Source organism: Gymnodraco acuticeps, unplaced genomic scaffold (genome assembly GCF_902827175.1).
Source record: "Gymnodraco acuticeps unplaced genomic scaffold, fGymAcu1.1, whole genome shotgun sequence".
Taxonomy (NCBI): Eukaryota; Metazoa; Chordata; class Actinopteri; order Perciformes; family Bathydraconidae; genus Gymnodraco; species Gymnodraco acuticeps.
The window spans coordinates 1,750,556-1,774,257 of NW_022989977.1; the positions used below are offsets into that span (position 1 = coordinate 1,750,556).

Below are 23,702 nucleotides of genomic sequence, written 5' to 3' on the forward strand. Positions count from 1 at the left end.
GGCTTCGTAAGAAGCATTTTAAGGTCCTGGAGTGGCCTAGCCAGTCTCCAGATCTCAACCCCATAGAAAATCTTTGGAGGGAGTTGAAAGTCTGTGTTGCCCAGCGACAGCCCCAAAACATCACTGCTCTAGAGGAGATCTGCATGGAGGAATGGGCCAAAATACCAGCAACAATGTGTGAAAACCTTGTGAAGACTTACAGAAAACGTTTGACCTCTGTCATTGCCAACAAAGGGTATATAACAATGTATTGAGATGAACTTTTGTTATTTACCAAATACTTATTTTCCACCATAATTTGCAAATACATTCAGACAATGTGATTTTCTGGATTTTTTTATTTTTTTTAGTAAAAGACACATGAAAAGTAATACAAATTCATAGGAAAGAAAATATCAGATTAAGATATTTTCTAATCATTATTTGTTATATTTAAAAGATTTGTTTTCCTCCATGCCATTGTTTTAGTAACAACAGTCTCCCTAAGGGATGATGTGATAGCACCAGGAGGTGCTATGATTGGATAGTTTGAAAACTGGGAGGACATCTTTTCTTAACTCCACCAGGTAGGTTTTCTTTGTTCTCTACTTTCAACAAGGAGATCCTCAACAACCCAACAAGTCAAAGGTTCCCACCCCTATTTAAGCAGCAGATCCCAGCTGCAAGGAGACTCTCATTAAGCCTCATGGTTGAGTTGAACCTCCTGGCACAATGGCAGTCAGCAAGCTCGTCAAATACCTTCTCTTCAACTTCAACTTATGGTTTTTCGTGGGAGGAATTGGTATTCTCAGTTTCTCTGCACTTGTCAGGATCAACAAAGCAGCCTTCCAGATCACAGATGAGCTTCTTCCAGCCGTAAACCTCCTGATTTTTGTCGGTGCCATGACCATGGCTTTTGGCTTCCTGGGCTGCTGTGGAGCTCTTCAAGAGAGCCTGCTAGCCATTTTATTCAAGGGCCTGCTGGTGATGTTCCTCATGCTGTTGTCTGTGGGAGTGTTGGGAGCCATATCGAGAACCGCATCTGCTCAGGAGATGTTGAAGGAACACATGAAAGATCTGCTACCGCTCAGCGAACAGCCGCAAGATTTTCAGGTGTCGTTTCAGATTGTGGAGGGGACCGGGTTCTGTTGCGGTTTCTTCGGTGGACATCATGATTGGGGAAATGCCAAAGCGGTGCCGCCCTCTTGTAACTGCAGAGACTTCACCAGAAACTGCACTGTTATGGAAGAACGTATTATCTATGCGACACCGTGTATGACGTACTATATGACGTGGTTGGACAGGGTATCAGTAACCCTTATGGGCATTGCGTTTGGATTTGGAATCTTGATGATCCTGGGCGTGATTTTCTCATCGATCCTGTTCTGTCAGCTGCGTGATGGAAAGAAAAGCTTCTTTCTTTCTTTCTAAAGTGTTCATCACAACGGAAGTTTACCTGTGTTTATCAAAGGACAAAGCATCCTGTTCGTGTTGAATGCTTTTCTACTGGGCTCTGCCTCATTCTACATTTAATTTTTTTCAAACCGTTTTTCAACAATTGTATTTAATATTTTTCTAGTTCTCTACCTGTGTTTTTAATTCTTGTTTTACTTTTATGTATGCACCACAACACCAAGTCAAATTCCTCGTACGTGTAAACCTACCTGGTAATGACCCTGTTTCTGATTCTAATACAAATGTTAACTGTGGAAAAAGCTGTTTTATTAAATGTAAATTGATAAATTGTAGGTTTCTTCATTTGTGTAAATCCTCACAAAGTAATACTGTTTTGTATGTACTGCCCTTAACTAACTGAATATTTAAAAAAGGTCAAACCTAGCTCCACCTCCAGTATAGTGTTGTTTACCCTTAAATTAATCAGCATTCACAACACATTTAAATGACAATAAATCAGCAATAGCAGCCATTGTTTTCAAAGCTCAGACAGGCCGTAGTTTGAAGTACCCTGGTGCGGATTATATCAATAATTGGAAAAGGTCAATTCTTTATATGTTAATTGACATTAAAGTCTAAAGAAAGTGAGATAATTGAGTGTGTGTGTGAATAAGATGAGACAAAACTGAATGTAACAATGTATCTTGCCAAGAAAGGGCCTCACATCAATTAAAGGAAACAAAACAACAGAAAACTTGAAGGCAAGATATTAACAGCACAGATCTAAAGTAAGGGGTGTTAAAAACAGAGTGCATTTCTTTAGAATTTTGTATGCAAAAAAATAATCACTACGCCATCACCACCACTGATAATAATAAGCATTGTTGCTTTGAAGCAATTGTCGAAAGCACAAAAAACACAAAAGCATAAGTCTTCTTTGCTTGTTAGATACATGTGCATCCTAAACACTGTTCCTCCTTTGTTTGGGCTCCAGGATACACTGATTTCTCAACTTTTACCAACTTTATGATTGTTCATCAACATGATTTTTAGCTATAGACAGCTCCCATCTGCTGCAAAAAAAACAATACATTATGTCTGTTCCAGTTAGACATAGATTTTAATCTGTTTGAGTTTTTAAACGGTTTACGATTTTAGACCTCAGGTGTCTTTGAACCCAAACACACTTTATTTACTTTTACCATTATAAAATGCTTAATCTTTTTACTTTCATTCTTATTTTTTTTTTTTATTTTTTTAAGTAATGGCCACATGAAAAGTAATAAATATTCAAAGGAAAATAACCTTTGGATTTATATATTTTCCTGTATATTTATTTGTTACATTTGAATGATTTCCTGTCCCTCTTTTTTTTCTTTAAACTTTATTTAAATGATTTGGGCAGTACATAATATACACAAGTTACATTAATAATACACACAACACACAATGCATAAATATGTAAATAACATAAACAGAGAGCACGTCTATGTTCCAGTGAGACTCAGTGCGGTCACAGACTCAAAATGTGTCCAGGGTTTTTCTTCTTCTTAGTTTGTTGATAAGTTGTCCCACATAAGGCGACCTTTTATGGCACATGTTTGCTCTTTATCTATTATTTGATCTAGTATATCTGTTAATCTATTCATTATTATTTTTGCTAGTATCTTATAATCAGTATTCATTATAGTTAAATGTCTGTAATTATCTATATCACATTCTTATCTATGTATTCTGTTACTGTATTAAAATCACCACCTAATATCCGCCCTTGCTATAAAAACAATCCTGGGATTATGTCCCTTCTTCCAATAATAGTTATGTCTTTATCTTTGAAGAAAATGCCAACTCCGTCAGCTCTATTCTCTCAGATGGATATAATACTTTTTCCTTTATGCCACATTTTACACACATCAACATCACTGGTGGTATTCAGTCTAAGTTCTCGCGTAAAGAGGAAGTAATAATTTGTGTTTAATAAATATTGAATTTTCCTTTCTCGAAAGTCTTTTAGACTGAACACCACGTGTATTCCAGGTAGCGACATTTAAGAAGCTCATATTGGTTTATAAAATGAACTATGGTGATGTATTTACATTTGCCCGTTTTTCATTTAAGTTCAAGTTTCTACTTGCAGGTCTCTTTTTTGAGACCTCAGACGGGACTTCCCCCTGAGCCTCCCTCGGGGGGTCTGGATATTCCGGAGTTGGTGAGAAGGACCCCGAGTTACTCTCAGGGGGCGAGTAGATGGGCATGCTGACTCGCTGACCAGCTGTAAGGCTGACAGGGCTGGAATCAGAGCTTGGGCTTTCGCTCGCACTCTCATATGATTGCTCATTTTCGCTTTCACTGTCAGAACTGTACTCACTCTCTACATCACTGTCAATGGTTAATCTACCCTCACCTGACCGGGATGGAGAGTCGTCTTCAGGAGTTGAAGGTTGTTGATCATCAGGGAGAGGGAGATCCTTGCTGGCAGGACGACGATCAGGCTGCTGCTGGGCTGAAGGACGAGGACCAGAATTTTTTTAATGTATTTATTGTCAAAACATTTAATATATTCATTACTATCGGGATGTTAAGAGCATTCCATGGAATATAACAAAAAGCGTTTCTGAAATAAATTACATACCCCACCTTTAATCTTTTTACTTTCATTCTTGTTTGTTTTTTTTAAAGTAATGGCCACATGAAAAGTAATACATATTCAAAGGAAAATAACCTTTGGATCTAGATATTTTCTTATATTTATTTGTTAGATTTGAATGATTTCCTGTCCCTCCATGCCATGACATTGTTTGAGTAACAACAGTCTCCCTAAATGTTAGTGTGATAGCACCAGTAGGTTCTGTGATTGGATAGCTTGAATAATTGGGAGGACATCTTTTCTTAACTCCACTGGTCAGTTTTCTCTGTTCTCTGCTTCAACAAGGTGATCCCCAACAACCTGAACACGCCCCCAACAAAGAGTCAAAGGTTCCCACCCCTATTTAAGCAGCAGATCCCAGCTGCAGGGAGACTCTCATTAGCTTCATGGTTGAGTTGAACCTCCTGGCACAATGGCAGTCAGCAAGCTCGTCAAATACCTTCTCTTCAACTTCAACCTTTTGTTTTTCCTGGGAGGAATTGGTATTCTCAGTTTCTCTGCATATGTCAGGATCAACAAAGCAGCCTTCCAGATCACAGATGAGCTTCTCCCAGCCATAAACCTCCTGATTTTTGTCGGTGCCATGACCATGGCTTTTGGCTTCCTGGGCTGCTGTGGAGCTCTTCAAGAGAGCCGCTGCCTGCTAGCCATTTTCTTCATGAGCCTGCTGGTAATGTTCCTCATGCTGTTGTCTGTGGGAGTGTTGGGAGCCATATCGAGAACCGCATCTTCCCAGGAGATTGTGAAGAAACACATGAAAGATCTGCTACCGCTCAGCGAACAGCCTGAAGATTTTCAGCTTGCCTTTCAGGATGTGGAAAGGACCAGTTTCTGTTGTGGTTTCTTCGTTGGACATCTTGATTGGGGAAACGCCACAGTGGTGCCAGACTCCTGTAACTGCACAGACACCTCTAGAAACTGCACTGTTTTGGAAGCACGTGAGATCTTTGCGACACCGTGTATGACGTACATTTTTACGTGGTTGGACAGATTATCAGAAACCCTCATGGGCATTGCGTTTGGGTTTGGCATGTTGATGATCCTGGGCATGATTTTCTCATTAGTCCTGCTCTGTCAAATGAATTCTGGACACACAAGTTTAATTTAAAATGTTCATCACAAGGCCTGAACTTTACCTGTGTTTATCAAAGGACAAGGCATCATGTTCATGTTGAATGCTTCTTTATTGGGCTCTGCCTCATTGTACTTTTTTGACTTTTTTATTTTAACCGGTTGTTTTGCAGTTATATTGCTTATTAAACATTTTAACTATGAACAAAGTATGATTTATTCATGGCAATTGCTAAATTGTAAGTCCAGAGTTTCTTTATTTTGTGTAGCAGATCTTACTGTACATAAATCCTTGCCAATTAATACATTTGTTTTGAGTACTGCACTCTGCTATCTGTGTTTTTTAAAAAGGTTAACACCTAGCTCCACCTTTTTAACTTTAATGCATGAGCAATGACATTATACTGTAGCCTTTGTTTTTTAGCAGATCGAAGTAAATGTTACTTTTTGCTGATAAAACATTACTACTAAGTATCATTTTCAACAGGGGACTTGTTTTCCCTGTTGGTTAAACGCACATGTGTGTTGGGTGGAATCAGCTTGGTGATTACATTCACCTGTCAACTCATCTGACTTCACTAAGTGGGGAGGAATCTGTGCTCTTTAAAAAGTGAGTTCTGAAAAGGTTTGTAAACAACACAGGTGTTGATTTTTCTAATGCTGAGTAAACCTTTCTGCATTTATAACAAATCATTAGTTTACTCAAGTGGGAAGATAAGGACTGCTGGTTTCAGACATGTATCCATAGACAAATTCACCGTTGTATTTGGATGTAACTAAAGTATATTCAGGGAAAATAATCACTCAATAAAACCAGGTGCTGCTTGGTGCCAGAGGAGGAAACATTCATAAAATGTTTATTTCTTTTTGGTATAGACTATCCTTACAATTCTACAGAACTGACTACACACCCTGGCATACACTCACGGAAACTAGGTCACAAAAATGTATGCCTGGCTAATATGGTGCTTAAATTCAGAACCACAAATAAAAGTGGTAGAAGACTCAAACTCCATAAATTAAAATGGGAAAATCCGCGCTTAAATACTCTGAGTAAACTATTCCAGAAATAAAAATGATTTAAGCTGGTAATCCTCCATCACATCAATGTTGAGCTTTGGAGATGCTTTTGTTTCAACATTCAATTTATGAGCATTTGTTGGAGAGCAGGAGTCAATGAAATGAAAAAACACATTTGTAAACTTTCATCCGTGTTAAGCTTTTGCTCTATTCTGAATCACCCTGACTACCGAATGGTCTGTTTATGGAAGAAATTGCTCATTATTTTTCCAATCACGTTGAGTTAATTTAATATAGAAACCAGAACAACAGGTTTTGGAAACCCCCCTTTTCTTAAAACCTAAAATGTTCCCTCTTTGTTCAGCAAAACATCGACCAGTTTGATATTGTAATTAATTTGTGAAACATGTGATTTTTTTTCAGTCATGTTGTTTTTCCTGATGGATTTGGAAAGATTTCATACATTTTAATTTAACAATTCAAGTTGGTCTTGTCTTCTTCCAAGACCCTGCCTCTCCCATTTACTGAGATTGTTTGACATATGTAGTGACGCAAAACCACAGACTACTATTAGTATTTAAAGTACCTTCAATTACATGTGTTCTTATAATCCTTATCCACATGCCATATTTTTTTATCATGAATTTGGGATTGAGAATATAATTTCCTAAATAAAAAAAGGAGGATATCTGATGTAACACGCAATTCTAAATAAAGGCACCGATGCAGGTTATGAAACGTTAAACTATGTCTTGCAATGATCTGATAAAGACTGAACCACTGAAGTTACAGCAAATAGTTTTCAGATGACCTCAAGTGTTAACCTCACCTCATCTATCTAATAAGCTAAAAAGGAAATTGACATTGGAAGAGTAGTAGGTTTTATTTCCTTAAGTAAAAAAAAGTGTATTAAATTATATATAACGGTGCTTTCATTCACCTGCATCCATTGCTTTTCCCCCCGTTTCCCTACATGGCTGTAAAGGTAACACTGACATATTATCACCTTCTGAAAGTGTTAATGGATTGACAAACTGTTGCAGATCCAGCAGACACAGACCAACACACTCATTCAAAGACCTGAGGCCTGTACTACGAAGCTGGTTCAACATAACCTGGATATGTTTGAGTTAGCCGGTTGGCCTAATCCAAAACATACGCGCTCTCGTTAAGCGGTCCTACGACGCGGGTTATCAAGTGGATCGCTCAAGCAGGGTCGGCGTCATGGGGGGTCATTAGCGGGCCATGCCCCCCCAAATGAGTCACTGTGCCCCCCCAAAGCAGGGTGGGCAAGCCTTGCCACTTTGCCGTTTTTTTTCTTCTAAATCATATAAGTGAAAACGTTTCCACTAAAAAAAAAAGAAATAAATAAAGAATACAAATATAAAACACAGCCTGAGCTGTGCTCACTGCTGCTCTCTGATTGGTGTGTTGCTTGACCAATGACCCCCGACCTTTGTTTTGTTATCATTACGTGGCTGTGTGTTTAGATGAAAGCCCAGTGGCGATCTGTTCATCTGTTACACTGATTATACAGTAAAGCCATCGAAAATAATATGATATACAGTATAAGTAGCCTACTTCTGGGTCTCTGTGTTTCATTCAAGCTCGGCTCTCTGTGTGTGTGTGGCACGAGCGCATTTTGTGAGTGCGCAAGCGGTAACGTGGAATGTTGATGTTAGCATCTGGTTAGCTAGCTATGCTAACGGATATAAAGAGCTGTTTCTACACCAATGTGGAGGAGAGTCCTCTCCTGTCAGACTGAGAGGATCTTATAACGTCAGCTCAGTGAGGTAAGGACTCTCTCAGTGTTTAGATAGTTCACTTTAGTGTAGGTTATCTCAGTGGGTCTCAAACGGTTTGCTCACCATTTATGTATTTGCAAGGAATACCTTTATATGATCATTATAGTTATTAAAGAATAAGAGAATAAATAAAAAACGGGTATGAAATACTATAGGACAGTAACACAAGAATACAGTTTACAAGGGGAGTGATTAGTAAAATATCCATAAAGAAAAAGTAAATCTGTGTACAGTTCTGTTTCATATGGATGCTGAGAGATGTAGGCTATCCATATATCTCCTAATGTTGCACTCAAAGTGCACCAGATTGATGCATTTAACTTTAATATTTTTTAAATAATCTTCCCGGGGGAGCATGCCCCCAGACCCTCCTAGAGGAGGTTAGGTCCACACCCACCTAAAACATGTTCACATGGATAGGATACTAAATACATTTGCACCCTTTTTATATTGTGGCCTATGTCCTTATATGTTTCTGTTTTGGTGGTCGTGCCACAACCGTGCATGTATGCACAAGTCATAGGTGCGCTATAAAATAGCACTACAATGTGTGTGAAAGACAATAGACTTTACAGCATGTTTTTTGAAGTTGCGTTGGTGTTTGTGTGGTGGTTGTTGACGGCAGTTTGTGCCCCCCCTTTGTAAATGATTGCCCCCCCATTCGATTTGTTCTAGAGCCGACCCTGCGCTCAAGCCAGCCGTGCCCTATCTAGTTAGGTGCGCGTTCACATGAAAGGGGTGGTAGCATTCGACCAATCACAAACATGGAGAAGCGTACTGACACCGCAGCGTCATACTTCCTGAATGAAAAGTGAACTTTAATATTAGTCAAATATGAAGAAGTTCAACTTTAAACATCCATGACTTAAACACTTTATCCAGGATAAAAGCCACATAAATGCACCTGCAAGGTGAATACAGCTGGCAAAAGAAAAAGTGTTTGAATGCGTACATTAACAGGTTCATGATTTCACTGCCCAGTTTAAGACTGACTTTAATTACATTTGACTCGAGTGTTTTCTCAACTTAATGTGTTGCTTAAAATAATACTGCATACATTATTAGGACCGGAAAAGCCCGAGTTTTCCCTGAAGTTAGCCCGCTAAGCGAAAATCCTGCTTCGTAGTACAGGCCTCTGGTCCGTTTGTCTAATTGTTTACTCGTATATCTGGCTTTGATGCAGCAAATACTCCACTATTGAGAGCTTTCTTGTTAAAAACAGAAACAGGCAAAGCTGATGAGTGTTGTGAGAATAAACCCAAACAATAAAGTTAAGGGCCATTAAACCAAATCGGTCCTTAGAGCTTAGGGGAAATTATGCATTTGTGGCCATTTTCTGTGGATTTTAGTAGCTTCTTTCACATCACACATAGTTATTTATTCCATTGTTAACACGGAAATAATGATCAGCGTGCGATGGGCGGAATCAGGCCATCTACTGGCACCTAAACCCAGGACAAATCTTCTGAAATCTTCTGTGTCTTATAGAGCTATAAAGGAATGGAACTCATTGAAAAAACTACCTTGCTGAAATAGAGTCCAGAGCCTCTTTCAAGAAGAGATTGAAGGGCCATCTACTAATGACTATGTACCCTTGTGAGCTGTGAACCCTAATTTAATTTGATCTCATGCTTTGTACTGGTGGGTGTCTAGTGCACTCATCCTTGGCTGAGATTGATATTGAAAGTGGATGAGATTGTTGATGATGTTGGAAATTGTTGATGATATGGGTGATGTTGTTAATGATGTCAGGAATTATATTTAGTTAAGACTTAACAGTTCAAATATCAATAAAGCCTGAGCACACAGGAGCACACCACAAGCACAAATGCAGAAGTCTCTCATCTGAAAATACCCCAAACATTGTGTTTTCAGGTACAAGCCCATTGCTCATAAGAAGCCAGTTTAGCAAAAATGTGTCAGAGCTTTTAATGGAAGAACTGAATTAGATTTACACTTCAGCTGACACTCAAATTCAGGTTTACTTACTGTGCCAAAACCAGTTCTCATGACTGTTGATTGATACATGGAGATTTACATGGTGACCTTTTAGTTTCCAGACAGCCCCTCTTAATCTTAAAACCCTCCGACTATGATTTTGTTTGATGTCTTTTCCCCCCTCACAGCTCACCTGCAAGGAAAACAAATGATTCCCTTCACAGTTTTAATCATGCATGTGTCAGCCTTGGAATTCAGGCAATTCTTTCGCTCCATTTCTCTAATGAAAGATGGATTTATGGCGCAGTTGCATTAAACAATCATTCATATCACCTGAGTCCCATGACAAAATATAAGTTATGTCTTCAGTACCTGGAGAGTGATGAATGTGGGTCAAAATGAATAGTTTCACGCCCGAACAAGATGTGCACTCAGTTTGAAAAAGTGACGCCTTATCCAAAAATGTTTTTATTGGAATGAACGGAAAACGTTTAAGCCCTTTTCGCAAACTACCTTTGCCAACAAAATATTTGAACTAAATGTATTCTCCCCACATAATTAATCTCTTTACCTGTCTTTCTAAATTAACCATTCACATACACTTGTAAGTTCACAATGGATATTAGATATTAGATCAATATTGGAAGTAAATTAAGATAATTTAAGTGATACCTACCTTAACTAAAATAAAATGCTTGAGCTTTGTCACAAATAATGAGCCTATTTTCTCACAATTAGACCAATCTTACCATTGCTTACAACCAGTAGAGGAATGTAACTACATAACTTTACATATTTTGGTACATGTACTTTACTTAAATATTACAGTTTAGGCTATTTTATTCTTCCACACCATTATATTTCAGAGGGAAATAAACAGCACCTATTTGACATAGCTGCTGGGTTATTTTTACATTAAAAACACATGACACGCTTCAGAGCAGTACCCACTACCCAGAAGTATACAAAATCACAAAAATTGGCTCCACATTGAGGAACTACAAAATTAAAACCATTGACAGTAAATTATAAAAATAGTAAACTTTTTATATTAATATACATTTGACGAAAATATCTATTTACATTTTGGAATTAGGAGTTTAATTTATACTTTTTGATTGGGGGATTTATTGGCATACATGGGCTATTTCCATGCTGGGTGTAGTCACAGTGATTGGTGATTGCGTTAAACTTATCAGAGTACTCCATCCCCCACGGTCTAAAAATAACTGGCTGTTCTTGCTGAAGAGGAACAAAAGGAAAGGAAAGGAATACTTCTTTGGTTAAATTGTAATGCAAAGAGGACCACCTGGAATGTGCTCTTTCAGCCTTTAGTGAATGTCCCCACTGGGGTCCATAAATAAAGATTCTTCCAAATGTCTTCTCGGGATGCGTGGTTGGCTTGCTTATTTATTCCGAGAGGCAATTGCATTTTTCCTGATACCTTCGTTCCTGCCACAGGCGAAGTATGCACGGGCATGAGCAAAGGTAAACAAGGACAGTTCAAAGTCTCTTCTGTGTGCCTGGGTTAGTATTTCCTGAAGGTGAAACTTAGTGGCGCTACGTGATCAGACTTTAAAACAAACAGCAGCTTCATAAATTATACATCGAGGGTCACACAAATATCTGAGTCACTTATTTCTTCATTGTTATTAATGAAGAAATAGGCTTCATAATCACATTGTCACTGTATTGACGTCTCTTAGTTACAATAGCCCGACACATTTGAAATGTTAATAACTATTCAGGGACTAATACATTTGATTTATTTATTTGTTATGGACATCAAGGCTTTTTTAAACAGATCCTTTATATGGAACAATTAATTATTTCCAATGGTGCTTTCATTATGTTAAATCCTTTTGGGTAAAAAGATAAAAACAACTGCCAAAACAAAGCATTTAAATGACTAACCAAGTACCTGGATTTATTAACAATTTTGTATTAGAAGATTTGTTTCCACTTTTTGCTGGACAGAAAGACATATCAAATGCTCCTCTAGTTCTCATATTATATTTCATCCTGGCTCTGTGTTGAGCTGCTTTCCCAGCGCTAAATCGAGCCTGTTATTTGTTCTCCTCACAGAGCCAAGCCTTGGCCCACTACAAGGGCACAAAACATGCCAAGAAGCTAAAAGCCCTGGACTCTCCGAAGAGTAAGCTCAAAGGCTCAGTGGTCACCAAGGAAACCACCAACCAAGAGATCGCCAAGGGCATCAACACCTCGCAGGTCCCCATCGGCACCGACAGGAAAGGTTTGTGTTTTCCTGCCTGCTGCACATTCCCCAACACATGTTCTTTGTTGTGGTCTTTTTATAGCTGCTGCCATTGTTGAGGATGATTGTTGGACCCCAAAAAAAACACCTTTTTGGCATTTTACATTTGCTGCACACAACATGCAATCACTTTAGGACAGTGTTTCTCAAACTTTTTCATACCAAGGACCACTTAACCAATAAAAAAACACTCGCGGACCACCTAACTCCACAAATATCCAAAATCGCATCGTTTTTCTAGAACAGATTACAAATCGCCTGAAAATGGTACAAACAAGTAACAGAAAGTGTGATGAAGGTGTTGTGCTGGGCTATATCATGCCATCAAAAGTGAAACTTTAGCTCGCTCCATTGCGGAGATATTCCCGCGAGAGTGCGGAAAACGTAAATGTATTTATTTATTTCAAATGTGAAATGTTACCAATATACTCACGGACCACCAGTGGTCCGCGGACCACACTTTGAGAAGCACTGCTTTAGGACCTGGATGGACTCACTGTTGATTAAATCACAGCCCTGTGTTGGCTGGTCTGCCAACGGCTGGCTGCTGACTTATTGAATTTGTAGAGTTGTAGAGAAGAATTAGGCAGGGCCTGATTATGCCTCAAACACAACGTTTGTTGGATTGTCCTGATCACAACCAGCACTGTAGGAAAAAACTAAGCTCCGTTATTCATTCTGTTTGTTCGATGCAGCGTCAAAATGCCATGTTTTCTGCAGTCTGAATGCAACTATACAGTATTGTGTTGAACACCCTCTTTGTTCTACTTTTGTCACCTTTTTATTTGTTAAGCTTGTACTTGCCATGCATGCCTTTCAGGAGAGACTTTCTAAAAGGGTGTGACATTATCGATTGGCTGTACAATTCACTGCAGAGACACAATAGCCATAGAGATCTGGGAAGGAGGTCAAGGTGGCAGCCAGTGGGGATGCTTTTCATCCTTTAAATGTAATCAGGTTAAACCTTCAGAGTTGTTGGAAGGCATGCGCTACACACTAGTTTGTTTGAAGCATACTGCAATCTTCATCTTGCTGCCACTTATATAACCGTCTGCTCCAGAAGTCATGCCTCCTATATTGGATTTGTACCTAGTGTTTGCCTTTTATCCCTTTTCCTAATTGCATTTGAGTTTTTGCACATTATTGTGCCGTGACCGTGTGTAACTTAATATTCATCACGTAGCAGACAGGTGGTTGTTTAAGTCCGCTTATCTTGGCCAGGTGTCTGACGAAAAACATTTCTATTCTCGGCGGGATTCCTACTTTAAAACATGTTGAAAAAGTAAGCAAACAAGAACTGCAACTTCAGTTACCTGACAGGAACCAGATGCAGATTATTTTAAATGATTTTATCTGCAGTGTTTCACATTGGTTCTGTGGAAGATAACATCTGCCGAGGAGCCCTGCTCTCACGGCCTCCTCCCCTTTAATGCTCTTTAAACTGCTTGTTATAATGTCATGAAATGGGCCAAATGAAAGTCTTCCCCTTCATCTGTAGCAATAGACTTTTAAAGGGATTGGAAACACATTGAGCCATCACACTCTGGGATTAATTTCACCTCTGCCCATGTCTTCTTCCAATGTTCCACACATTTTTCAATTAGGAGCACATTTCTGTAGCTCAATGTGCACCATGACCTATTTGTCAAGTCTGACCTAGTCCTGCTTAACGCTTAAAGGTAGCTTGAGGTGAAAACTGAGCCATTAAACGGTTCTGATGCTCTAAACCGGTCTTCATACGATGTCTCTGAAGGGAATGTTCTGGTTCATAAATGCTAAAAATATGAATATATGTTCTTCTCCTGAGTTCAAAGAGACAACCAGTATTTAACTTTACATATTCAACCTCACATAGGTCACAGTCTTATGGTATTTTAAGAGCTTTATACCTGGCAGCATTCTGTCTCGCATCCCAGAGTTACTAAGCTGCCATACTGTCAGACCGTTAAGTGGAGCAATTTGCACTTAAGCAACCCCTGAGCTAATCCGCACTGCAGTTAACCAACATTTACCGTAAGAGAGCTTTCAGGTGACGTTATGCTCCCTTCGGCGGCCATCTACAAGGTCTCGAGAGCCACTTTCACACATCCACTGCAACCCTGACATTATCCAAAAATGACCCGGAGGAGCTGTAAGTGAGAACGCAAGCACCCCAAACATTTGGACTGGACATCAAACAGTCTTTACCCGGCCTGTAACATAGTTTAGTATACGTCCGAAGTGCGATTATGCCCATGTGTGAATAGAACCGCTCATTCCCTGATGAATTCTCTGTTAGCGAATGAACGTGTTGATGGTGTTGTTTCCATGCAGCGTTTCCAAAAGCCGCTACGTGGCCGCGGTGTAGGCAGATCTGCGACCTTCTTGCCTCCTGCATGCTCTACGCCGGCTACGCAGACCCGGCCCCCTTGCCTAACATTTCGATGAAGTGAAAAAGCGACTGGCTATAGACTTCAAGAACATTTTATTTCAAAAACATTGTGTTCATACCACAATAAAAAGTGTGTATAACGATTGTTGGGTTGGATAGTTTGGCTTTAGAAGCAAATTCCAAACATTATACAATTAAAGAAGATGTAGCCTTCAGAACATTGTGTAGAGGTGTAGGGATGAGTAAGTGTTTGGTAGGATGAACGTGAACAATCTTGTTTAATGAGTGCTTGCTATATATATATTTTATTTTGCCTCTTTGTAATATGTTTAGAATAAATGAAATAAATATACATTTTCATTAAATATTAGATGCATAACTCCAGTAAACTTGAACCTTTCAAAGGATCACATTTTGCAGAATATATTAACTGCTAGCTCGTTTTCACTCATATAATAATAATAATAATAATGCATTACATTTTTTTTTATTAAAGCGCTTTTACAGGTGCTCAAAGTGCTTTACAAGTACACATTACACATATTAGACATGTAAGAGTCATTACTGCGGACATTACCCACAGGAGCAAATGCGGGTAAAGTGTCTATATATATATGTATACAACCACATTAAGGCTGAACTGAGGGGTGTTCATGTGCTGTGGGAACCCTGAGCGTTGAAGACTCAGTACCTAACTAGGCAGATTTGAAGTTTAAATGAAAGAAGCATACTACTAAACAATGTGCAGCAAATATGTTCCAACGGAAATGTAATAATAATGTAATTATGTAATTAATATGTAAATTGTAATCCCTGTACATTTTGCTGTATGATGTCCTTTTGTTGTTCTGTTGTTTATGTCTTCTTGTGGAACCTACTGCTGCAGGTCTCCCTTGAAAAAGAGATCATTGATCTCAATGGGATTTTACCTGGATAAATAAAGGTTTTGAATTGAATTGAATTGTAATGCATGTCCAATTAAGCCCAATATATTTATAGAAGCATACGTAATAATAATACGTTCATGACTTACTCCAACAACACAACACATTCATGACTGGAGTGCTTAACAGTATGATTTTTTCTGCACTAAAATAGTCATCTGTAATTCGTAGTGTACTATATCTGACATTAAACATGCACTTAAACACATTAAATACAGACGGAGAACTCAAGAGACCTTAAACAACAAGCCTTCAAAACCAAACAGACAAATAGCGATTAATCATTTCGGTGCCCTTAAAAACCCCCGGCACATTTCTGCACCATCTCACTATCATATCTACAGTGCACGGGGGCGGCGGATTGTCACAAATGGCACTGGGTAATGAATATTGATGTGCTCAGATGTCAGAGGAATTAATTGTCGAGCGGGTAAATGCTGCATTATCTGTAATGCTGAAATATTTGACGGTATATCAGAGGCACTAAACTGGCTCTAATGAAAGGCACAGTGCAGGGAAGAGTAATGGCCATATTGAGAGTAGGCAGAAACAACAGGGAGGGAGAATATTACCTTTTCAGACTTTCAATGGGTTTGTTTTTGTTCTAACATTACCAGAGAAAAACACATTTTGGTATGTAATCATTGTATTTCAAAACACAACATATCCATGCAGGGAACAATGCAGGGTAATTGCTCATTTTTCGTCACAGAAAGAAACCTGATTGTGTCAATCAGGGGCTGTTTGTTAACAAGAGGTCTACTCACTTCAGTAATAGTGGGTCTTTTTTTGGATCAGGTAGCTGTTATTTTGTAGGAATACACTGTACAACATTTTATGTTGATTTAAGGTAAACATTTAAGTTTTCTTGTGGTCTAAAAAAAAAGTTTTAAGAATTGTGAAACAGATAAATGAAGTGTAATGATCATTAAGTGTAGCTGTTTAGTTGCACATTTTTTGTTTTATATTGATCTAACAATGAACATGTCAATCTGCTCTAGTGGCCTTGTTCATATTTGGTGGGTGTCTGGAGATTTTAACTCTCAAACAGTGCATGCTGGGAAGTCTGCTATATTACATTAAAGACATAACATTGTTAGACTCGCAATGAACAGTTTAAAAGAAAGGATACAAATACATACCGAGTAAGACAGAGTTTTTTAATCTACACATTCTTCTTCCTTATCAAACCCTGGTGTCTACATTACCCACAATGCAACTCGACCACCAACAGTTCTAATTGTATGAAAATGAAAACTAGAAATGGAATTAATTGAAAGTGTTTACATTAAGCTGAAGCTTAGTGGATTCCTGTATGAAGGCATAATATTTTCTATGTGTTATTATATTGTCTAATGGAAGTCTCTGTAACAAGAGATGCAACAAAAACAAATTGCTAGAGTTAACATTAACAACTCCTTACACAACGTAATGGAGGTAAATCAAAAGTGTCCATTTAGTCCATCTGCTCAGGGCAGTTCAAGTTGTTGTGCAAAGAACATAAGTGCATCATCGGGGAATAATGAGTCTGCATGAAAGATGGTAATCATAGGGTCGATTTCATGAAATGCGCCGAGCATCCGCGTTCTTTACTCCACCGTTGAACTTGTGTGTGTTCTGAGATGGATGGACAGCTGGACACAGTGAGATAGTATAGATTAGCCGGGTGACTCAGCGGCCGCCTGTCAAGTTTATGTGTGTGTGTGTGTGTGTGTGTGTGTGTGTGTGTGTGTGTGTGTGTGTGTGTGTGTGTGTGTGTGTGTGTGTGTGTGTGTGTGTGTGTGTGTGTGTGTCCTTACACCAGTGCCAGAGAGTAGAGATAGAGGGGGAGGGATAAATGCCCACAGCACAGCCCGCCATCTCTCAGTTCCAGTCCAGTGCCTGAGGAAATGTACCCTGATATTAGCTATTAAAGAGCAGATTGTCAGGGGAGCCATGCCAGCACTGACAGCAGCTGGAGCCGGCTGCAGGGAGCCAGGAGGCTATCTGAGGCTTTTTCCCTCCACACAGCCTTCTTCCTCAGGTCCCCATCGGATGCCAACGCCCTCTGCCACCCTTGCCGCACCCTCTTCCACCCAAAAAAAAACAACTGGCTTTCTGTCTAACTTCGTAGCTGCGCACTGGGTCGGAAAAAGCGCCTACAGGCAGACGTCAGACAGGCAGCAAACCTGATGAGTGTGTGATTAGATTGGCTTTATACCTGTGCGATGCTTCAAATGTTCTCATTTGAGAGGATTTTGGATGCTGATGTGTAACTGAACCTTCCCAACAGAAATTAGTTGCAGATCATTTGCGCTCGGAGGAAATTGGAAAGAAAGAAATCAGTTCAAATTCGATTCAGTGACTCCTGCCGCTTGTAAAATATCTGATAATGTCGCTTTTTCCCCTTCAAAAAGAAAGATTATTGCAAGCGTGGATGCACACTTATTTGTGAATGCAAATTTCTTACCTTATCAATCTTTTATTTTAGGAATATTCAACTGTGACTGGTTTCTCATTTACTCGCTTGGAATACTGACAAGAAGGGCGGGGGGGGGGGGGGGGAATCATAGCCGTCGAATGTGATTTGACAGAACTCAAGAGCCATGAGGGATTTCTGTCCTTTAAGTTGTGACGGCATATAATAAGGCCCAATCATTTTAATTAAAGGGCTTAATCCAGCTTCATTGAGAAAGGTAATCAGATCTCTAGGGAGTCCTGTGATTGCCTGAAAGCCTAAGTAGAGTGGAAGGATTTCAGAGCGCCGTTTCTCGTCTATCGCCAAAGCAAATCTCTGGGGAGAGGTGTGAGAGGCTGAGTTACAAATGGAGGAATGAAAAGAGGCAGTGTCCTATCTCCAAGGGTCGCAGCACCTGTCCTGATCTTTTCTCTCTTTTGATTATTTCCATCTTTGTTGCCTTCACCACTCCTAGCCTCTCAATTTCTTGCTCTTTAATTGTGTCCCATACTCGATTACTCTTTCAATGTTATCTCTCCCCTAACCTTCTCACGTCCCTTACCCACCTCCACCCCTTTTCCTTTCACCCCATTTCACAAACGTTCAATGTTGTTCTGCTTCAAAGTTTGCTTACTTTCCAGGTTCACTTTCATTTAACTTTTCTCTTTTTCAAGCTCCATCCTTCCAAATCTATCCTCCTTTCTTCTTGTTGCTTATCCTCTTCAGTTACCTGGCCTTCCTATCTCTTTTTCTTTTTCTTTTCTTTTTTTCTGTCGGGACTTGCTTGCCCATACCAACTTTAGATTGATCACAGTCATTACCTCTATTAATGAGAGGGGATTGAGTTCTTAACTGGGCTTTGCAGAGCCAGTCAGGTCACACGGACTGGGGATACAGATGACTGGAGGTTTCCCAGAGTGGATGGCGTCCTAGGAAAGCCAAAGTACACTTTAATCACCTGCCCTTCCAATGGCAAATAGCTCTTTAATGACACTTTGGTAAATGGGTTCACCCCAACACAAGGGCAAAGACATGCGTGTCTTAACATGGCTTCACCAACCAGCCTTTGTTATAAGCAGGCAGACACAACCTTTTTTGTAGAGCAAAAAAGGTTGTGTCTTTATCTGCCTGCTGATCATATGTTAAGCTTCTTTGCTCGGTTAGACAGAGATTAAACAGCTATCAGCTCTGACTTGTGTAGTCCTTACTGACGATAGAATTAAAATAAATACTAGTGGCAAATTTGCCTGCATATGAAGGCCCATTTAGACAATATACTCTAATGACAGGGGTGGGTTCTTGATATGTTAAGCCTAGCTTAGAACCATGAAGATCTCATATATGCCAAACATTTTGTGTCAAAAGTGTCTTCTAACGACTCCAAAGCTGTGTTTACACGTCATTCAAATTAAATGTTTTCTAATTTTTATGGGAAATACAATAATTTGCTATATTGCTGTCGATTAGATGAGAGGAATGCTGATACTCTCAAGTCTGTGCGTTGAGATGGAGCCAAGAATCGATTAGCCTAGCTTAGCATAAAACAACATTTCTAGAGCTGCCCATTTATATTTCTCTGTTTGATCAGAAAATATCAGAAGTGTCCACTTGACCAGTTTGGGTTTTACAAGAGAGTTATGAATGTATAGGTGTTTCGCTAATTATTAGCTAAGCAAACATGGTGGTTTATCATCCTTGCACAGTTTTGACACCTATTCGATTTGTTGATAAATTGTATAGGCTACTGGTTTTAGCACACTCACTATTAAACGCTTAGCAGACACCATTCACTGATGGAGACAGAGAAATTGAATATCTCAGTAAAAAAGCCAGTCAGTGGAAGCTGATATATTCAAAATTGAACTTTTCAGAAGAATACATCCAATAAAAGCTTTGGAAGGTGTTTTCCTCTTAAATTCAGTCTCTGTGCTAAGATAGGCTCAACATATCATGGAGCCATCTGCTGAATTCATATTAAATAAATTGCTATTGATCTTCACATTCCACAAATCAAAGCAAATAAGCATATTGTCAAAATGTTGTTGAGTTTTCCTTAATAATAGCACCAAAACAATGTACTATTCCCCAACTGCTCGTTTCTGATCAGAACCCTGTGTCAATGCAGTCAGTCTGTTCCAGAGAAACATTATACTTCCCAGCTGCTTATAAATGAAAGAGGAAACATGAGGGCCATCTTCAAAAAGAAATGCGTCAAACACATCACGGCACCAACACATTATCCCTAACAATGACCAGAGAATATGCAAAAAGCAGTTAAATAACAATTCACAGGCAAAACATTGCTGGCTCACATCACCACCAAAACCTTTACTTGCACTTTTCTGGAAACACACACAGCCTGGTGTCCGTGCCATTGCAAAGCTGCCCAGAGAAGCAGGTGTGATGGCAGCTTTAAGCTCGTTGGTGAGCACGGTGAAATCGAGTGAGCTAATCTCTGTGATTTCAGGTTGTTTTGATGCCTGGCACACAAGAGCCGACTGGGGGTAGGTGGTTGCTAATTGCAGGGGACGAAGAGGTCGCTGCCGCTCTGCTCAAGGCATACACATTATTCATCAAGAGTGACAAGGTCAGCCACATCATAAATAGTTCACAGATTAATTATTGTTCTATTGGTAATGGCTTGGGCTTGATCTGACATGTTAATGTACATTACACTAAGGTCATTGATGTCGTTTGTTATTTGGGTTTAATAGTAACTGATGATATCAACATACCCGGAAAGATGTATTGCTTTCGCTAAAGTACAAATGTGGGAGTGCTGATGTCTTCTTTCCATTGTTTGTATCAATATTAATGTGATTTTATTAAATCTAAGAATAGCCGTTTTGGATAAGAAGATCTGTATAGATTTTCTGGCTCTTGCGTGTAGCGTATTCAGCCTTATCTCAATTTAAACAGAACATAAATTACGCACAACTAATAACTGAAGTCACTGACCCCCTTCTCAGAGTCCAGAGTCTTTAAATACATGTTCCAGTCATAGCATTGAGTGTAACAGCCTGGAATAATGGCCTTTTCATGCCATATGTTCTTCTTAAGATCAGTTCACAGGCAGTGTCCACTGAAAGCACACAGATAAACGGGTAGAGGTCAATTAGTTATCGCTACACAACATTGCATCACCAACGATCAATTCTCTGATGGCAACCTTAATCTATAGATGCCCTTGCTTAAGGTCATCTGGTCAGGTGATGGACAGATACTCTCCAGGGCACTCTAAACAGTATAAAATAACTGCTGCAGAAACACTGGGAGATTGAAAAAAGAAGCCGCTTAATGCACTCTTATTCACAATCCCATGAAATCCAGTTTATCATTTTAAATATAGAGATATTAACAGTACCTCCAAATCTGAGGCCATGGTTCTCAGCAGGAAACCAATGGACTGTCCACTCCAAGTAGGGAATGAGTCCTTACCCCAAGTGAAGGAGTTCAAGTATCTCGGGGTCTTGTTCTCGAGTGAGGGAACAATGGAGCGTGAGATGGGCCGGAGAATCGGAGCAGCGGGAGCGGTACTGCAGTCGCTTTACCGCACCGTTGTGACGAAAAGGGAGCTGAGCCAGAAGGCAAAGCTCTCTGTCTACCGGGCGATTTTCGTTCCTACCCTCACCTATGGTCATGAAGGATGGGTCATGACCGAAAGAACGAGATCGCGGATACAAGCGGCCGAGATGGGTTTTCTCCGCAGGGTGGCTGGTGTCTCCCTTAGGGATAAGGTGAGAAGTTCGGTCATCAGGGAGGGACTCGGAGTTGAGCCGCTCCTCCTTCGTGTCGAAAGGAGCCAGTTGAGGTGGTTCGGGCACCTAGTAAGGATGCCACCTGGGCGCCTCCCTAGGGAGGTGTTCCAGGCACGTCCAGCTGGGAAGAGACCAAGGTGTAGACCTAGGACCAGGTGGAGGGATTATATCTCTTCGCTGGCCTGGGAGCACCTTGGGATCCCCCAGTCAGAGCTGGTTGATGTGGCCAGGGAAAAGAAAGTTTGGGGCTCTCTGCTGGAATTGCTGGAACTGCTACCCCCGCGACCCGACCACGGATAAGTGGGAGAAGATGGAGATGGATATTAACAGTGCATCTGAAAACATCAGACTTGAATTTAATATGGCTTTTTACAAAACAGTATCTACCCCGAGTGAAAGAGTGCAAGTACCTTGGTCTTGTTCATGAGTCAGGGTGAGATAGAGCTCAACATGCGGATTGATGCTTTCTCTGCAGTTATGTGGGAATTGTAATGGACTGTCATGCTGAGGGGAGAGCTGAGAGTGTGGCAAGGCTCTTGATTTCCCTGCTGATGTTGACTTTCATTCAAAGAGTAGATGGGCTGCTTGTCAGGCCAAACACAAAAGAACAAATAGGCTAGTTGTTTCCTGACTGGATAGTACACATTATATAAGATGGCAAACAGTATTTGATAACCTGATATCCCCTTCCAGTCTTTTACTCTCTCAAGGTTTTTTTTCTGAAGTCCAAGAAGGAGAAACCTGAATTAACTTTTCACCATTCCTTACTTTAATCAAATACAAATTAATTCATTAATTCCTTCTCCTGCAATGCCTGGATCCCATTGGATCCATGTTGTGAAAATTCGGTAATTGTTTCCAACCTGGTGGAAAATCAGCTACTATGGCTTGCAGAGCCCTCAAAAAGAGAGCCCTTTCGAAATAATAGCCCTGCTCTTGAACCCTGTGTTGTCAAAGCGCTGTTAAATATACGTTTTCAATTACCAGCATCACTGTCATTTAGGCTCTACTTCGAAGCTCACCAACTCTGCAAACAATCTGGCATTTATCACACGTTTTATGATTCTGTTGCATATCACTGAAGCAAGCCACCCTATAGCTTTCCTCTTCATTTCAATGCAAATGTCATATTTGTGTCGGTTATCTACCACCTGCTCCTGTTCATTACTTTTCGAGATCTGCATTCAGGGAACTCAGCGAGTTTCGTGAAAGTGCAGCAAATTTCACAGTTGGAGTCAGTCAACTGTAAGAAGAGTCTAACAACAAGTATAAATGTGCCGCAAACCCATTTAAAAGGTTAATGGCTTGGATGCTCACAACACTGAAATACTTGACAATGCATATATTTACATACATTTAAAGCATTTAGCTGAAGCTTTTATTCAGAGTGCCATTGCAATAAGCTGCAATCCTTGGATGCTATTCAAAAACTCAGCTTGAATAAATAGACACCACTCAGAAGCTCTTTCCTGATCCTTCTTATCTAAAGGAGAGGCCATACTTATTTAACCACAGGTCGTAACAGAAAGATGGTTCCTAACCTTTCATGTCTTTTTTTTAACCTTTGGCAGAAGTGAACCCGTTGAAAATGTAACTCGGAGCTGTTTTGTGACGCCAACTGCCAACACCTCCACTGGGATAAATAAGGACCATATATAATAGCTCACAAAAATAGCATGACATAATTCACTATTGATTTGCTCTCGTAGCGGGATGATCTTCATTTCGTGAAGCTGGAGTGCAGAGAACTCCGACGCATTGGCATCGATCAGGCTGTGCTCCCAAGGCAAAATTAGATTTTCGTATATGTGGCAGCAAGTCCTCTGTATTCCAAACACTGACATGTGCTGTTGTTTTGTGAGTCAAATATATTGATCTGCTGCTGTCCCTTTGCCTAAAAATATCAGACATTTCTTTCACACCTCGAAGCTATTTGTGTTACATGTTAATGTGATCTCACACACTGACAATACAAGTCTGACTATTATCGGCTTCTTGGTTTGCTTGTGTTGGTCTTACTCTTTAATGAACTTTCCTGCATATCTAGTATTTCATCCCGTAT

The 23,702-nt window shown here is 39.8% G+C and overlaps 3 protein-coding genes across 5 annotated transcripts in view; all 3 read left to right on the forward strand.

Annotated features, from left to right (window-relative positions):
- The window catches only part of znf385d (zinc finger protein 385D), an 83,665-nt gene that overhangs the window by 47,115 nt on the left and 12,848 nt on the right, over positions 1-23,702 (forward strand). For all 3 annotated transcript variants that reach the window (XM_034211485.1, XM_034211486.1, XM_034211487.1), the window contains one exon: positions 11,941-12,109. In XM_034211485.1, coding sequence (XP_034067376.1) covers positions 11,941-12,109 — 169 coding nt within the window. The remainder of the gene's footprint in view (positions 1-11,940; positions 12,110-23,702) is intronic.
- Positions 583-5,892, forward strand: LOC117543309 (tetraspanin-8-like). Its single transcript, XM_034211490.1, has 2 exons — positions 583-688; positions 4,411-5,892. The coding sequence occupies exon 2, from the start codon at positions 4,434-4,436 to the stop codon at positions 5,127-5,129; it is 696 nt and encodes a 231-aa protein (XP_034067381.1). The 5' UTR covers positions 583-688; positions 4,411-4,433; the 3' UTR covers positions 5,130-5,892.
- Positions 596-1,723, forward strand: LOC117543308 (tetraspanin-8-like). The gene has a single exon (XM_034211488.1). The coding sequence runs from the start codon at positions 712-714 to the stop codon at positions 1,408-1,410; it is 699 nt and encodes a 232-aa protein (XP_034067379.1). The 5' UTR covers positions 596-711; the 3' UTR covers positions 1,411-1,723.

Excerpts from the sequence above, each read along its gene's own strand:
- LOC117543308 (XM_034211488.1), top strand. The coding sequence starts at position 712 with ATGGCAGTCAGCAAGCTCGTCAAATACCTTCTCTTCAACTTCAACTTA.
- LOC117543309 (XM_034211490.1), top strand. The coding sequence starts at position 4,434 with ATGGCAGTCAGCAAGCTCGTCAAATACCTTCTCTTCAACTTCAACCTT.